Source organism: Neoarius graeffei, chromosome 20 (genome assembly GCF_027579695.1).
Source record: "Neoarius graeffei isolate fNeoGra1 chromosome 20, fNeoGra1.pri, whole genome shotgun sequence".
NCBI lineage: Eukaryota > Metazoa > Chordata > Actinopteri > Siluriformes > Ariidae > Neoarius > Neoarius graeffei.
This window is the reverse complement of record NC_083588.1, coordinates 64,333,400-64,351,082: the sequence shown is the minus strand read 5'-3', so window position 1 is coordinate 64,351,082 and position 17,683 is coordinate 64,333,400. Positions and strand designations below refer to the sequence as shown.

Genomic DNA, 17,683 nt, shown 5'->3' with positions numbered 1-17,683 from the left:
AACCCCCAACTGCTCCCTGGGCGCTGTAGCATGGCTGCTACTGCTCCGGGTACGTGTGTGTGTGTTCATTGCTCATTGTGTATGCATGTGTGTGTTCACTGCTTCAGATGGGTTTAAGTCTGTGCTTGAGTGGACGTGTAATAAATAAAGGCTTCTTGTTCTACTGCCCTAATGACAAGCCACTGTACCCCTAAAGGTACAATCTTCTTATTATTATTCTTTTGGCTGCTCCCGATTAGGGGTCACCACAGCGGATCTTTCGTCTCCATTGCTCCTTGTCTTCCACATCCTTCTCTACCACACCTGCCACTTTCATGTCCTCTCTCACCACATCCATGTATCTCCTCTTTGGCCTTCCTCGTTTTCATTTGCCTGGCAGCTCCATCCTCAACATTCTTCTTCCCACATGCTCTGCATCTCTTCTCAGGATGTGCCCATACCATCTCAGTCTCATCTCTCTTAGCTTCATTCCCAAGCTCTCCACATGTGCCGTCCCTCTGATGTGCTCAGTCCTTATCCTGTCCAACCTCGTCACTCCCATCGCAAACCTTAACATCCTCAACTCCGCCACCTCCAACTTTGCCTCCTGTCTCTTCGTTAAGAGTACGGTCTCCAATCCAGACATCACAGCTGGTCTCACTACTGTCTTATACATCTTACCTTTCACTTTTGCTGGGACTTTCCTATCACAAGCGACTCCCGAAATCCTTCTTCAACTGCTCCACCCTGCCTGCACTCTCTTTCTCACCTCACTATCGCAGCCCCCATTTTCCTGCACAGTTGACCCCAGGTACTTGAATTCACCAACTTTCTTTATGTCTACTCCTTGCATCTTCACTACACTCTCATCCCCATTCTCATTGATGCACATGTATTCTATTTTGCAACTGCTCACCTTCATTCCTCTTCGTTCCAATGCATCCCTCCATCTCTCCAAACCCAACTCAGCCTCCTTTCTACTTTCACCACATATCACAATATCATCTGCAAACATCATGTTCCATGGTGACTCTTGCCTCACTTCGTCCATCAAGCTATCCATCACTATGGCAAACAAGAAAGGACTCAAAGCAGATCCTTGATGGAGTCCCACCTTCACCTTGAACCATTCAGTTGTTCCAACTGCACACCTCACTGCTGTTTCACTGTTCTCATACGTGTCTTGCACCACTCTAATATACTTCTCATTCACTCCACACTTTCTCATACAATACCATAACTCATCTCTTGGCACTCTATTGTATGCCTTCTCCAGGTCTACAAACACACAATGTAGCTTTCTCTGGCCTTCTCTGTACTTCTCCATTAACATTCTTAAAGCAAAATTTGCATCCGACATGCTCTTCCTTGGCATAAACCCGTACTGCTGTTCACAGATTGCTACCTCTCTTCTCAGTCTCACCTCCAATACCCTTTCCCATAGCTTCATGGTGTGGATCATCAATTTGATCAAAATTGATAAGCCACCCCTAAAGGTACAATAATACTTTATTTTCAGAGAGTACCCATCACCTAACTCCTTTTGTCTGTTTTTATTTATTTTATCTTAAATGTTCAAGCAGCAGTCACCAAAGCAAATTCCTTTTTGCTTGGCAATACTTGATTGTACTTGGCAATAAACTTGGAACGAGCACATCAGAGGGACAGCACATGTGGAGAGCTTGGGAATGAAGCTAAGAGAGATGAGACTGAGATGGTACGGGCACATCCTGAGAAGAGATGCAGAGCATGTTGGAAGGAGAATGTTGAGGATGGAGCTGCCAGGCACACGAAAATGAGGAAGGCCAAAGAGGAGATACATGGATGTGGTAAGAGAGGACATGAACGTGGCAGGTGTGGTAGAGAAGGATGCAGAAGACAGGGAGCAATGGAGACAAAAGATCTGCTGTGGTGACCCCTAATCAGGAGCAGCCAGAAGAAGAGGAAGACTTGGCAATAAACTTGATTCTGATACATTACGATTTGAGACGCGTCCACACAAATCCGGAACCTTTAAGAAAGCGGCGTTTGTTTCCAGCCGGTCAGATTTCGGTGTGCCATGGCGTCGTTAAGGGCGGTGAGTTCACTCAGACCTGCTTTATTTCTTGCATGTGTCAGTAATTAACAGTTCTGGTTAAAATAATAATAATATCGACTCTTTTATCACAGTTTAATTCGTGATTGTTAAACTTCAGGCTGAGAGTTTGGAGATTTCAGTGGAAAAATAAAATAAAATGAACCATATACTGCGCGCGAAGTGAAGTGTGCATCGTGTTTATCTATTTACATTTAAAAATATTTTGCATTAAGATCAAGGTGTGCATTTATTATACAAATCTGTGCTGCATGATGTCAGCTTGTCTGATATTCCTAGATCTTAAATTTAAGGATTATTATTATTATTATTATTATTATTATTATTATATCTTGAGGTTATACTCAGTTATGAACTAACGACATGAAAACTCTCATTGTTTTATATAAAGTTTTTTTTTTTACATAACTTTTATGTTTAAACGTTTTCTCATTTCTTTAGTAAAAATCTCGTGCTAATTCCTCAGTTTGGTGAGCTTTGGGTTTTTGTTTGTTCAGGAAAGAGCAGGTAAAATATGCTAAAAAAAAAACACCCGAGTTACGTCATGTGGTCGGTTCGCACTTACAAGAAATTTGCTTTGGTGATTGGCGCATAAACAGTTCAGATGGAAGACTTTTAAAAATAGACAAAGGTATTTATAAATATAATTTAAGAAAAATTAGAATCTAAAATATACACATTTGAAAAGTGGGCATGTTTAAGGTGCGCGTGAGTTGTGTTGAAGTCCAGGTTGTCCAGGATGAGGCGGAATGTGCAGAGACGCGATGAAGAATCATGACATGAATGTGTGAGAAGAGGAGAATGAGTGCTGGACTTAAAGTTTATTACTGTAATTATCACCAGTGAGTGAGTGAGTTTAAAACCAAGAACAAACATGTGGGTGGGGCAAGCAATGATGATCACTGATTGGTTGTCAGGAAAAACAGTAATCGGTGCTTGAATGTTGGGGAAAGAGTCACTACGTTTACATGCACATAGAGAGAATCGAATTTCTGCCGTTGCTCGACTGAAATCGAAATTCAAAATGCCATGTATACACCTTAATTCGGCTGAAATTGAACCGAACTTGATTTCTCGGAATCGAGCTACACGACCTGGTTTATGCGATTTCTGCCGAGCTACTTTGCGCATGTAAACCCTATCGAGCTACTTGTCAAGCTACTTCCGGAAGTGACGAGTGACAAGACCACAAGCGGGAAACACAACAGCCTCGGTCGGCATGACAACGAATCATGACAACGGCATGAATCTTTTCTTTTTGTGGCATTGTTTGCACTGTTAAAATTTAGCTCACTTACTGTATCACCAAATACATCTGTATAGCTGTGAATTGTGTACATAAACAAGTCACTGTATTTGTGTGTGTGTGTTTATATGTCCAACATCTGAAGAATGTCAATAAAAACAAAACAATTGAACTTTTTGTGTGTTTATTAAGACAAGTTAAATTGTAAGCAAAAAAAAATATTTTTTTTGTAAGCAAAAAATGGACTTTAGAAAAATATTATTGTGCAAAATAAGTTGTCTTACAAAACAGTGGTCTGCGCCGGACAGTTTGTAGCCATAGTCTAAAAAAAAAAAAAGCCTAACAGCTTGAACACGGAACTGCTAGTGTTGCCAGATTGGGGGGTTTAAGTGCATTTTAGCGGATTTGAACATGTTTTGGGCTGGAAAACGTCAGCAGTATCTGGCAACACTATAGCTCTTCATGACGACAACCGGAAGTGTACCAACACGATGGGGCGTATAGCGCCACATGTGGCTCGGGTGCACAATGCACCTTGCACAATAGCCCAATTTCACTTGTGCATGTAGGATTGGATTTCTCTGGCACCCCTGCTGGGACCCTTTGCTCGATTACCGACAGCAGCTCGATTTGGACGTGCATGTAAACGTACTGAGTGCATGTAAACCCTATCGAGCTAGTTGTCGAGCTACTTCCGGAAGTGACGAGACCACAAGCGGGAAACACAACAGCCTCGGTCGGCATGACAACGAATCATGACAACGGCATGAATCTTTTCTTTTTGTGGCATTGTTTGCACTGTTAAAATTTAGCTCACTTACTGTATCACCAAATACATCTGTACAGCTGTTGCATAGCTGTGAATTGTGTACATAAACAAGTCATTGTATTTGTGTGTGTGTGTATTTATTATATTAGTGTGTGTGTGTGTGTGTATGTCCAACATCTGAAGAATGTCAATAAAAACAAAACAATTGAACTTTGTGTGTTTATTAAGACATAAGTTAAATTGTAAGCAAAAAATATATATATTTTTTGTAAGCAAAAAATGGACCTTAGAAAAATATTATTGTGCAAAATAAGTTGTCTTACAAAACAGTGGTCTGCGCCGGACAGTTTGTAGCCATACAGTCTGTTAGAGCAAGCCTAACAGCTTGAACACGGAACTGCTAGTGTTGCCAGATTGGGGGTTTTAAGTGCATTTTAGCGGATTTGAACATGTTTTGGCTGGAAAACGTCAGCAGTATCTGGCAACACTATAGCTCTTCATGATGACAACCGGAAGTGTACCAACACGATGGGGCGTGTAGCGCCACGTGTGGCTCGGGTGCACAATGCACCTTGCACAATAGCCCGATTTCGCTTGTGCATGTAGGATTGGATTTCTCTGGCACCCCTGCTGGGACCCTTTGCTCGATTACCAACAGCAGCTCAATTTGGACGTGCATGTAAACGTAGTCAGTGATCCATGATTTGTTGGAGAGAGCATTGGTGATCCCTGATTGGGTATCAAGGCAAGGCAAGTTTATTTATATAGCACATTTCATACACAATGGCAGTTCAATGTGCTTTACAGAAGTAAAAACAAAAACAGTAAACAATAGAGAGATAAAATTACATAAAATAATTTTATCTTTATTCTAAAATAATTAATTAAAAGAATTAAAAGAAAATAATAAGAATTAAACAATAGTAGAAATCAGGAAACAATAGTGGTCAGCTATCGGTCATAAGGGGCAGCGCTGATCGGTGACTGGTCGGGGGGAGGGGCAGCGCTGATCGGTGACCGGTCGGGGGGAGGGGCAGCGCTGATCGGTGACCAGGTTTCCATTGCGTTTCTGTGCAAACTAGAAGTGATGTATTAAAAATGTCCACAAAACAGTCATTAAAGGCCTCCCCCCATACACCGATTAGATTTGAATCCGATTCCAAAGCTACCAATTTGATTCAATCTGATACGATTCAATTCCAATTAGATATCGATTCAGCAGGAGAGTTCAGGACTCGTTAAATATTAAATTAACCAGGAGAGCGACATCTAAAGGGGAGGACTAGTAATTGTTAATTCTAGTCAGAGACGATTTGTTTAATCCTGGTGGAAATGAAGCTAGAAAACCATTCACCCAAAAAATTAAATATTAGACTAAAAGATTGATACTGAATCAAAAGAATTTAGAAAAAAATTACGTGATTGACTGATATTTTTGTGCACGCCTAGTTTCCATATCTTCATGTCATGATTTAAAATTTGGTTTTGCCAAATTCTGCTTTATCGGATCATCTGGGGGCTGGGGGGGGACCACATACACCTCATGAATGTAAAAACTTGAGATGAGTTTTCTTGAAATTCACGTTTTCATTACTCAGGTTTTTTTTTTTTTTTAAATATAAAGTTTGCAGTTTCAGATTGCTCATTAGTTAGCGTGTGAAGCAGCTTAGTGGAAACAGCTACTGGTTAGTTGTTAGGAGCGGTGGTAATCGGGTGTTTGGGAAAATAACGCACCCACACACGCTGAATAAAATGCAGGCCAAGTTCTAGAATGTGGAATGTGACCTGTAAAGCCTGACCTTCATGCCATGCAACCTGTGTTTAACACCAACACGGTGTGTCACCCTGACTGTGAAAGGCAGGTATTCTGCCTGAATTGATCGGTACGACGTGTTCTCTCACTTCCCTTCTCCCTCTCAGGCATTATGTGGACGTTTCCTGCAGCCTCTCCCTGTGTGTTTGGGATCTCTGCGCTTCGCCAGCTCTTCTTTCAAGGTAACTCGCTCAGTGAACCTGGAGAACGGAGATGTAACCTAATCCCTTGTCTCGGTTTCCGATTACACCATGCCGGTGGTGGAATGTGCACGACTGGGCTCTCGCGAGTTTTTACAGGCTGAGGCGGTGCCATTAATTGCTTCTCACTGTGGTTTAACTTGGGTGGAGTTTTACTGGTGGTGTGTTCATGCTGTTTGAAGTGTGCTGTAGCTGTTTTTCTGACTGTTTGTTTGCTTGTATTCCTCTCTTTCTGCTTTTTTCCCCTCTTTCACTCTCTGCAGCGCTTTCTCATTCTTCTGACTCACTGCTTTTAATTTGATTAAAATTTCAATGAATTTCTGAATTGCATGCGCAATCAATTATGGTGAATTTAAAAAAAAAAAAATCTGTCTTCCACATATCTGCTTTCACTTTCTTCTCTCTCTCTCTCTCTCTCGCGCTCTCTCTCTCAGGCTGCAGATCTGGCCATTGAGAAGAGGCAGACGCCGATCCCCAAGCCTGACCTGTCCAACCTGGTCTTCGGAAAGTTTTTCTCGGATCACATGTTGACTGTGAGTTGGTCGGAGAAAGAAGGATGGGAAGCTCCTCAGATTAAACCCTTCCAAAACCTGTCGCTCCACCCTGCATCCTCTGCTCTGCATTACTCCGTTGAGGTGCCATTGTTTATTCACAATCCACCTTCACGGTTTTTAAAGTGGCACGTGTGTGCGCTTGCTCAGAGTTTTGGATTTTTAGAGGATGTTAAAGACCGTTTAAAAAAAAAAAAAAAAGTTACTTGGTTCAAGAAAAATACTAAAAATGATGGGTAAAGTTTTGCCACAAAGGTAATTTGTCTCTTTTTTTTCTCAAAAAACCCCCACAAACATTGGATTTTCACTTCATTAAAAAGCTTATTGTCCCAAGGAATATTCAGAGTTTAACCTTGGTAGATGTTCACATGTTGCAAGAGGTGAGACACAGCCCTGATCAGAGGCCAGTAGTAGGTCATTTACTACTTTAACCAGTGCTGTCTCTGTGCTATGATGAGATCTAAATCCTGACTGATGCATTTCATGGATGTTATTCCTCTGTAGATGCGCACATCACTGCTGTACCGTGGCTTTTTCTAGGATGTTGGAGATAAATGGGAGGTTTGATGTTGGCTGATAGCTGGACAGCTGACTGTTCGAGGTCAGGGTTTTTTTTTAATCAGGGGTCTGATAACTGCTAGTTCAAAGGATTTAAGTACCTGGCCAATGCTAAGGGAGGAATGAATTTTAGAAGAGGTATGATTGCTTCAGTTATTGTCTGTCTGAAGAGTTGCAGTGGTTGCTTTGCTTTACATTTGCTTCCTTCTCACATTAGATTAGTTACGCAAGTTTGCTTGCTTCTTGTACTTAATCAAGATTCCAACAGTCTTTGCTACTTCCTTCCAAATTTAATTTTTCTTCAGAACGTCTCCAGGTATGTTTTATTGAGAAGTCATGTTTGACCGGATAAGATGAAAACATGGTTATAAGTTTTTGTAATAACATCACCATGACCACCTCCTCGCCCCAATGTGTGGAACAGTAAAGGAGGAATTAATTTGGTAGGACCTAAAGTTTGATCAGGGAACTGAATAAACGTCGACTGTAGGATTTGCTCTGAGGAATGATTCAAGGCATTCATAGGATTTGTTTCTTTGGAGCGTCGTAGTGAAAATCGTGGCTTCGTTTTGTGCACGTGTTTAGGAAGTGAACGATGGCATGTCGTTTTGATCGCTTGCTCTTGCGAGTGTCGCGTATCAGATGTCACAGATTTACTGTTCTGAATTTTTTTTTTTATTCATGATGTAGCTTTCAGACTCATTATTTATAGCATAGACTAGATTTAATCAAATCAGTTGATCTGATTAATTTCCAATCATTTCCTCTTGCATTTCTTGTGTGTGTGTGGGGTCCTTTAGCTGTTTGAGGGGATGAAGGCGTTCCGGGGAGTGGATAATCAGATCCGTCTGTTCCGGCCCATGCTGAACATGGAACGCATGTATCGCAGTGCAGAACGCTGCTGCCTGCCTGTGAGTCTCTCTCTCTCACACACGTGTGCAGACATCTCATTACCAGATAGACTAGAGACACTGCTCAAATAAATGAAGAAATTTATAAATTTATTCAATTTAAAATATATATACTATTAAAAAGATGGATAAATACACAAGTTGATGGATGCATTAGTAAACTAATTTTTGGGTAAATAAGTGGATAAATTGTTAAACAAATGGATAAGTAGAAAAATTATTTAAATTAGAAATGTAAAATATGAAAAGGAAAGGGTGGAAGACACACATTTATGGATGAATAAATTAAACGTTAATTTGATTTAAATATAACTTTCTCCTGTAGTTGTCGAACTTGAAGCGGGCAGCCTGATCATCTCCGGCTCTGATCATCGTCCCCCTCCAGTCGAGCCTCAGCGGTGTTGGTTTTTATTTTAAAATGTTCTCGTTTCCCTGCAGGTGTTTGATAAAGGCGAGCTGCTGGAGTGCATTAAGAAGCTCATCGAGTTGGACCAAGAGTGGGTCCCGTACTCCACTGACGCCAGCCTTTACATCAGACCCACCTTCATTGGTGTCGAGGTGAGAGAGATTCGTACTGAAGCACGCTGAGATCACCGCTAATCTTTTAACAGGGTTACAGTCGCGATATCACTATCACGGTATCATATCGTCGCAGCATCATAACATCATGATCAGTTTTACTGTGATACTAAAACGGTATCACCGTACTATCACAATATGATCATGATATCACGAAATCGTCACAGTATCAGAACATATCGATATGATCACAGTATAGCCTCCTGTTGCACAGCATTGCATGTACATCACTGATCACATGATGTGAATCAGAGCTGGGAGATATAATGTAACATCGATTTTTGTAATAAATTGTCACGTCGGACTTTGCTTTTGAGATGTTGCAGATATCACAAAATCTTATTACATTAGCAACAGGGTCATTCCATGTCAAATCAACCAAATTCAAAGGTTTTCCCACCTCAGATTTTTTATTTTTATTCCCCCCCAGTGATAGATACACGTATGATGACCAAAGCCCAAATATTAGGTCTCTCTGATGACCTATGAGCTCATTTCAGCCTAGTTTGCATAAGGGGGGGTCAAGATTACAATTTTCGCCTATAATCTGGAGCTAAATTAGGGCTATAAAAAAGACATTTATGATTGCCATATCTTCATTATTTTGCTTGTACTGTAAGTTTGGGAGGTATATTTTAGGATTTGGGCATCATTATCATCAGCTTTGAACATGTGTACGAAGGGCAGCATGTTAGAAAAAATAACAATTTACCCAGTCATGATTGCATTTTCTAGTAAGTTAGAGTGCTTATTATGAAAAAACTACACCACAGCTGTCCATATCTTTAACACCGTACTATGGTGGACCAACTTCTTACGCCCTTCATGTATTTGCATGGCTGTAGATGTTGTATATCTTAAAGGAAGGAACATGCAAACTTGACCCAGAATGAGAGTGCCAAATTATCCCTTATTTTAGGGGGTCAAAATCCAAAGAGGGACACGCGGTACATAGCTGGTATTTTATATATTTAAAGTAGGTTAATAATATCAAATAATGTATAATAATTAGGTGTGTAATATCTTGCGTTCTTAGAAAAATATTGGCATCATTTATGCACAAAAAATGCTCATTTTCTCTTCTGAGCCAACTTTGACCTTGCATAAACTAATTCTGATGTTCTGGGATCTAAATTTGTGGTAATTTATTTTTAGCTTTGCTGACTTCAGCACATGCATGAAAATCCCTCACCTTTCGGCGAAATTCGCCGTTTTGAAATGAAAATGGGTGACCTACGTGAATCGTGTAGATCCGATGAGAAAAAAAATTGGGGGGTTTGATATTGACCCAAAGGGCAAGGAGGTCACTTCGCACCCATAGACAATTCGTGCCGTTTTGCGCCTCCTCCTCCTGCTTTGATATTGACGCCATAGCGACGAGTACATCTCGCTGCGAAGGGCAAGCAGCATCATTTCGTGCCTCTTCTCCTGCTGGCCAGAGCGTGCACACATCTGTCAGAGTGCAGACCAGACCACCAGAAGCTGGATTGAGTCATCGGACTGAATTTCCTACGGTTTTCAAACTTTCCTGATCGCTATCAAAACAAACAAAACTTCCGGCTTGATTACGTCAGCATTCGAAAGAGGGCGTGTGCGTCTTTTGACAATCCCTGTGTCCGAAATTGCTCGCTACTCACTATATAGGGCACTGTATAGTGGAGGCGCCATTTTGTAGTGCTGTCCCTGCTGAAAGAAATCAAATTAAGTCTCAAATTTGATTTAATAAAAGACAGCAGCAAAGAAGAAAGTATTCAGCCTTGATTTCAAAAGAACTGAAAGCTGCAGGTACTTCCATCTCTCGGCAGGCTGAGTGGTATGCTGGGGCACCTCTTGCCAGCAGACCAGGATATCCAGAGGGAACTTGTGTGGTTCAGTGTTGACCTGACCATCCCCAGCTTCAAGGAGGGAGAGAGCATCATGGAGTGGTGGGGTCATGTCTTCGACGAACCAGACAAGTACCCTTCCCTGGGTGCACTGGTTAAGTGTTGCCTCTCCATCTTTCATGGACCTAGAGTCGAGTCCTCATTTAGTCTGATGAATGATGTAATTGATCAAAGGATTGGCAACATGAATGTGGAAACCTTTAATGCAATACAGACGGTCAAGTACACGCTGATGTCCAAGGGGAAGACAGCTATGCAGCTCTTTAGAAGGGAGGACGTGAAGTCTGGGGAAGTGGACAGAACATTGTGCAAGAACATTAACTCTGCAGCAGCCACATACAAACACCAGCAGAGGGTGAACAAGGAGGAAAAGCAGCAGCAGCAGAGCAAGTATGGCTCTCAAGCAACTTGCAGTGCTCAGCAGGCCAAGAAGCAGACTGCTGAAGGAGAGAAGCGAAAGCGGGCCATGGAGACACTGGTGGTCCAGGCAAATCCCTCATTCTCATTATCTCTAGCCGCTTTATCCTGTTCTACAGGGTCGCAGGCGAGCTGGAGCCTATCCCAGCTGATTACGGGCGAAAGGCGGGGTACACCCTGGACAAGTCGCCAGGTCATCACAGGGCTGACACATAGACACAGACAACCATTCACACTCACATTCACACCTACGCTCAATTTAGAGTCACCAGTTAACCTAACCTGCATGTCTTTGGACTGTGGGGGAAACCGGAGCACCCGGAGGAAACCCACGCGGACACGGGGAGAACATGCAAACTCCACACAGAAAGGCCCTCGCCGGCCACGGGGCTCGAACCCGGACCTTCTTGCTATGAGGCGACAGCGCTAACCACTACACCACCGTGCCGCCCGTCCAGGCAAATAAAAGGAAAAAATGATCACTATTCCTTGTGTGTTCTCCACTTTCTTTGTTCTATTATTCACATTTTTTTCCAGGGCATAATTTCACTATAACTACATGTATTTGTACTGTATGTCCTTGTGCAAATGTCAATACAGTATACTTAGTAAGGAGGCTATAATATTTATTCTGTGGGAGGACCCCCCCAAACAAAATAAAACAACACCAGAGGCCACGTCACCACTCGCGCACCCTTCTCACCTTTTTCACCCCTGACCGGTTTTCATGCCTGTCAGCAGCAAAGCTGTTCAAATAGCTTAGTCCGTCCGTCTGTCCATCCGTTAGCAGGGCACGTTTTGACACCGTAAGAGCTAGGAGGCTCACATATGGCCTGAATGTACCTTGGGTGACCACAGCCTAGCTCAGCAAAAACTAGGTCACTGTGATCTATTTTACTGACTTTATAGGCCAGAGTTTGTTGTTTTTGAGGTGATTTACATGTATTCCCAATGGGGAGGATTTGGGCCTGTATTTCAGTGGCCTTTTCAAGTTGCATTTACTTTGTGATGTGATTTAATAGGCTTTGACAAGACCTTTTGACCCATATGACCTCTTTGACCTTGTTTTCAAGGTCACAGGAGGGTTTAAAGTTTTTATTTCAACCTAGAAGCCACTATAAAGCACGTAGTCACGGCAAATCACCACGCGATGGCAAGCCTCCAAGCTACAACAAATGACCACATTCTGTCACCTGTTGCACTCTATGAATGGGCTCTCAGGGAAATCCAAGGTATCAAGTTCTTGTACGTCTCTAAGGAAGATGTGGTAGAAGCATCACAGGCCCAAGAAGAACGGTGCAAAGAAGGTGCCTGGCATTAGAAGCCATCACCGCTTCATACCTGATGGGGCCTAACCTGAGAATGTACAGGATCTCTGCAGATATTTCCATGACGAGTGGGACTCTAGCACATTCTACTGCATGGTTTTCCCCAAAGCATTTTAGCATATCGGGCCCGATACGCTCGCTCTGCTTGCCGATACGCTTAGTCGCTTTAGTTAAAATCCGATACGCTTAGATTTATACCGATTACGTTAAATTTCCTACCCACAAGTAACTAGATACATAGGAGGGCAAATAACAGATCCATTTACATACTGATTGATATTTGTGTTAAACAAGCGGTCTTTTTTTTTTCCAGTGTTTGTGTTGATTCTGTCAAAGTAAGTCCACGTGGTATGATGTAAACAAACTAATCTGTTGGCTACGTCAAGATCACGCGTTCAAACCGTCCAATAAAAACATCGAAAGAAAACATCAGACATCCCGGAAGTTTCAGATTCATTATAAGCGATCTCATTGGCTGCCGATGTCGTCCCCCACCAGACGGACAAAGCCGACTGATTTTAATAAGCTAGGAGAAGACTCGCTGGACAAATTAATCCACATCAGCATGGATGACAGCGAGACGGACTATGAGAGGGCTCCCCAACATCGGGCCAAGCAAAAGCCAAGGAGAATTAATCTGCTTTAAACGAGTAGAAAACTTAATTCATTAGTTTGGGTTTGCAAAAAGATTATGTACTTATAAACACTCTCACGAAGTGAAGTTGTCCAAATGTGTCAAATATAGCATAATTTCAAATAATGATCATAAGCATTTTTGGCAGTGTGATGTCACTGGGATCCATTTAACAAAAGGCGGCTCCGGATTATTCTTTTGTTAAAGGCTCACAGTGACATCACACTGCCAAATACGCTCATCATTATTATTTGAAATCATGCTACATTTGACACTTATTAACACAATCTCTTCATGAAATGTGTTTAAAAGTACATAATCTTTCTGCAAACTTAAACTGTAGAAATTAAGTTTTCCTTTAAATACATGTTTTAATCTTAATCTAGTCCATTTAATAAAGTGCCAAAATTTAAACTTTATAATATGCAGCTGCCTTACTTTTCTTTTCAGTGCATCTTGGTTCTACATATATTACGGTAATTGCATCAGAAACATTCTAAATCATTAGTTATAGTAATACAGCAACTTATTTTAAGGTGGCAGGTCTTAGGTTCGGATCCCTTTGTGATCAACAGGAGGTCATGATGATCGAGTCTCTTCATTGGATTGCATAAGACGGAGCAAACCACTGTTCATATTTTCATGCACATTTGTTACAACACTACTTGATAGATAATTAAGGGATCCCCATAGATTTTCAGATCTATCCTAGACCTCAGTAATCTATAACAAAACAGTTTAACCTGCATGTTGAACTTTAAGGTGAAATTTCAAATGTGTTTAATACTATTTAGGTCAGAAATGCTAGTAAAATCTATCCTATAATCATCATGGATCTAAAACCTCTGAGACCCTGAAAATGCACCTGAGAGCATCGATTTTAAAAAAATTTTCCGGGGGAGCATGCCCCCGAACCCCTCTAGTTTCACTTCACGCCTTTAGCGCTTGCTTTCACACCATTGGCACTCAGTTGTCTGTGTATCATCATGCCAGAATTTAGGGCTTTAATTTTTTTCTCGGGAAAACACTGCTACTGCACACCATGATGTCCAAGAATACAAGCCTGGTGCATATGGGGCAGGGGCGATTTCTCAGAGACAACAAGGGAAGCCGAGCTTCCCCTAAAATTCTCTCCCCAAACTGCGGCGTCTACGACGTTGAATTCTCATTAAAACAATAACTTGCATACCATAATATATGCCCAAGATTGTATTTATGTTCATAACTATCCTGTAACTTATTTGAGTGATGTCTGACGAACTTGCAGTTCGCTACGAGAATCACCTTTGCTGCCAGGCTGTAACCTTTCTTATTTCAATGGGCTCTATGGACTGACAGCAGTGTTGCCAGATTGGGCGGTTTTAAGTGCATTTTGGCGGGTTTTGAACATATTTTGGGATGGAAAACGTCAGCAGTATCTGGCAACACTGACTGGCAGCCGGGTATCCGTTGCAGTCTATGAGAGGGCTCTGAACAGCCAATTTCGGCTAGTTGTTATTGGTTAAAATCAACAAAATCGTCACTTCCAGGGAAGCCGGGCTTCTCTGGGACTAAACGAGACAGTGGGAGGGGCAAGAAGCCGGGCTGATGAAGGATTATTGGAGGTAGTGTTTGAAAGACATGAGGAGGGCAGTACTTTGGCAAGGAACACGGAAGCATGATCAGTCAGTCCCTAGCGGATGTCGAGAAAGTGCAGTCGTGTGCCAAAGTGCTGTCCGACTTTCTTTTCATATAAACGTTTCTTCTCATTGATGTCTCTGTACATTACTCTGTAAATAAATGTAAATATTACTCGTTGTGCTCCGTTAACTTTCATCCATTCTATCAGTTTGATCATTCGTGAATTCACTCGTTTATTTCATTTGTAGTTCAATCTGGTTGTAGGCTAGCTTGAGCCTTATTGGGATCTGCAGTGCTAGCTGCTAACAGAAATTGGTGAAGTCTCTGGAAAGCACAACCAGCTGGTATGACAGGGTCACAGACCATTTTCTGGAAAAGGAGCGGAGGGCAGAATTTGTGTATAAATAGTGTTCATGTTCATGAATGTGAAGTGTGTATATTGTTCAGTAATGTTAAGAGAATGGTGGGCTCTGTGTTATAGGTTATACCTGGGTATAATATTCAAGGTTCTGTGTGTTGCATAGCCTACCTGGTTATGAATTTCCAGACTGTGTTGCAGAAGATGTTCAAGGATGTGTTGCACAGCTGGGTGTTGTGTTAAAGACTCTGTGTTGCATATCAGGGTATGATGTTCAAGGCTCTTCGTTGAATAGCCAGTGATTTTTGGATGTTTGATATTTTTGATTAAGGATATGAGGCACTAGCCTGGCAAGCCAGACTATAACATGAAATGTACAAGCAAAAATACTTTCTGCCACTAGGTAGGGTTGTCGAGTTCACTATGCTAATGGGGCACACCTTTCTATGCTTTGATATCCGGCCTACAGGTTTTACGATGAACGCGTAAAATGGGCTTCCCCTGTTTTAAAAACCAGCAGCCGCCACTGATATGCGGCAGCCGTCTATGACCAGGTCTGGTATATAGGAAGTGTGCTAGAGGTAGATGAAGACAAGGATGATCTACTCATCACTTTCATGAGGCAAATGCAGAATCCTTGCATGTACAAATGGTCCAGGCAGAAGGACAAGTGCTGGGTTCCTGTGGGTTATGTGCTGTGCTCGCTGCCACTTCCCAGTACAACTACAGGCAGACTGTACAAGTTCCAACAGATGGGCATTAATAAAATCGGAGACAGTTTTAAGTTGTTCACAAGTGTGTATGGATGAACTCTTAGAAACACTATCAGTGGCATTGATGACATGTAATGTGACTTGTTTTGAACGTTACCTAGAGTTTTTTTGGAAATTATCATATTTTGCTGTGATGATTAATACATGTTGATCAATGGTCTGGCTTATACTGAATTTATCTTTGATAGCCAGATATGTCTGACTTGAAGTTTGGCTAAACTGTTAGTTAATAAACATTTTTGTGTTAAACAAAACAATAGCGTTCCCTTTTTCAGAGGATTCCTAGCAGTTGGTTAATGTCGGACCCCGGGTCCAGTTGTTTTGTTGTAACTTCAAAAGGGAGAGTATTACATCTTCCATTTTTTCACATCTTACCAAGGCGCATATTTTCAAGCACGAAAAAACTGAAAGTTATAACGTGTCCCTTTTGAGAAAAGTACTGTATGTATCCAATTATGACAAAAATAGCACTTCATTCTGGGTCCAACTTCAGGGGTTAATAAGTCAGTGAATATAGCCACTGGGGCTTCGAGCTTGTTTTAACATGCTTAAGAAGTTTACTGACGGTGTCCTTTAAAAAATTTAGGTCTCTATCATCACTAAGCTAAGAGTAATGAAGAAATCAAAATCATAAAAATACACTAGCGAATTTTCATTTAGGTGATTTTTCTATACCACCTAAGGGCTAAACTGAGTAAAATATGTCGACAATGATGGTTAAAATCAGGAGAGGACCAACTTTTTTTGATAAAATCCATGTCATAGACTGAACACTTCTGCAAGTACTTTTTCTAGATGCACAAAGTTGCTCCAGAATTGAAGCATTCAAGAAGGAAATGACCCCGACTTCAAAAACCAGGCTGAATCTCAACAGTTAGTGATAATTAAGCTTAAAGCAGATACGCAGAGCTTTTGTTTTTAAATAAATGAGTGGATAGTGTCTCCATCCTTGACTCTTGTATGCTGCATAAATGGTGATTAAAAAATGTGTATTTTTGAGAGTTAAAATCGCCCATGAAGTTGTCATTGGTGCTGAGCCAGCCAGCCCCGAGTGCGTGACGTCACAGCGGGAACCGGTTTTAAGGCCGAGGCCTTTTACAGCTATAGACCAAAGTCATAAAAATTTATGGTGAAAGTAAGAAATAGCGTTACCGACTCACTCAACTAAGACTGATGTGACTTCATTGATTGTGGGTTGACTCTCATTAAAACAGGATGGGTGTTATAACTTATGCAACATGCATGCATTTTCACTGATTAATTTAATGAGCCTTTTACATTTGATCAGATGAACTGAGACAATCACATTCTGAAGCAAATTAAATAATCTTATATCGCTAACTTAATACAAGTTACAGGTATTAATCTAAATGCAGGGAAACAACGTGGTGTTTGTTTTGTATCCAAATGAGAGTCGGAGCTTACGCGTCTGTGTTCTCACTTCTTAAAGGCCGATCTTGTGGCCGATTGTTTTTGAAACAATCTGACTTTCAGTTGTTCGTTTGGTTCTCCGTTCATTCACTTCTTCCACGTCAGGGCGAGATGGCAGTGATATCCAGTTTAGAAATCAGACGGCTGCTCCACTCTTTCACTTTTCTTTATACTGTGCATTCCACCATTACTGCTGGGCTCGGGCAATTACTAAAACCCGGGACGGAACGGGACGTCACCGGTTTTAGCAACAACTGCGGGGAGATCACTGCCCGAGCGATATGTCCCGTTCCGTCCTGGGTTTTAGCAACAACCCTCTGCTCATTCCAGGGGGACTGGTGCAACTGAACTCTTTCCTTTTCTTATAGTTTTCTTTGTCGGTACTGCACCCTCTTTCAATCCGGGCTTATAGCCAACGCTCCTCAACAGATCAGAGGTCTCGTACGAGTCTTCAGTAAAATGTGCAGAGCAGAGGAGAGACCACTTCGTAGGCGCCCAATGTGCCCGTGAACTTCTCGCAAAACGCATCCACATCTTT

The 17,683-nt window shown here is 41.7% G+C and overlaps 1 protein-coding gene across 2 annotated transcripts in view; it reads left to right on the top strand.

Annotated features, from left to right (window-relative positions):
- Positions 1–2,001: 2,001 nt before the first annotated feature.
- Positions 2,002–17,683, top strand: part of bcat2 (branched chain amino-acid transaminase 2, mitochondrial) — a 30,203-nt gene continuing 14,521 nt past the window's right edge. Inside the window, exons 1-5 of one of the 2 annotated variants that reach the window (XM_060902240.1) lie at positions 2,002–2,056; positions 6,010–6,084; positions 6,537–6,635; positions 8,012–8,122; positions 8,561–8,680. In XM_060902240.1, coding sequence (XP_060758223.1) covers positions 2,039–2,056; positions 6,010–6,084; positions 6,537–6,635; positions 8,012–8,122; positions 8,561–8,680 — 423 coding nt within the window. In that variant the 5' untranslated portion in view covers positions 2,002–2,038. Of the gene's footprint in view, positions 2,057–6,009; positions 6,085–6,536; positions 6,738–8,011; positions 8,123–8,560; positions 8,681–17,683 lie in introns of both variants that reach the window. The other variant, XM_060902239.1, reaches the window with a different exon arrangement.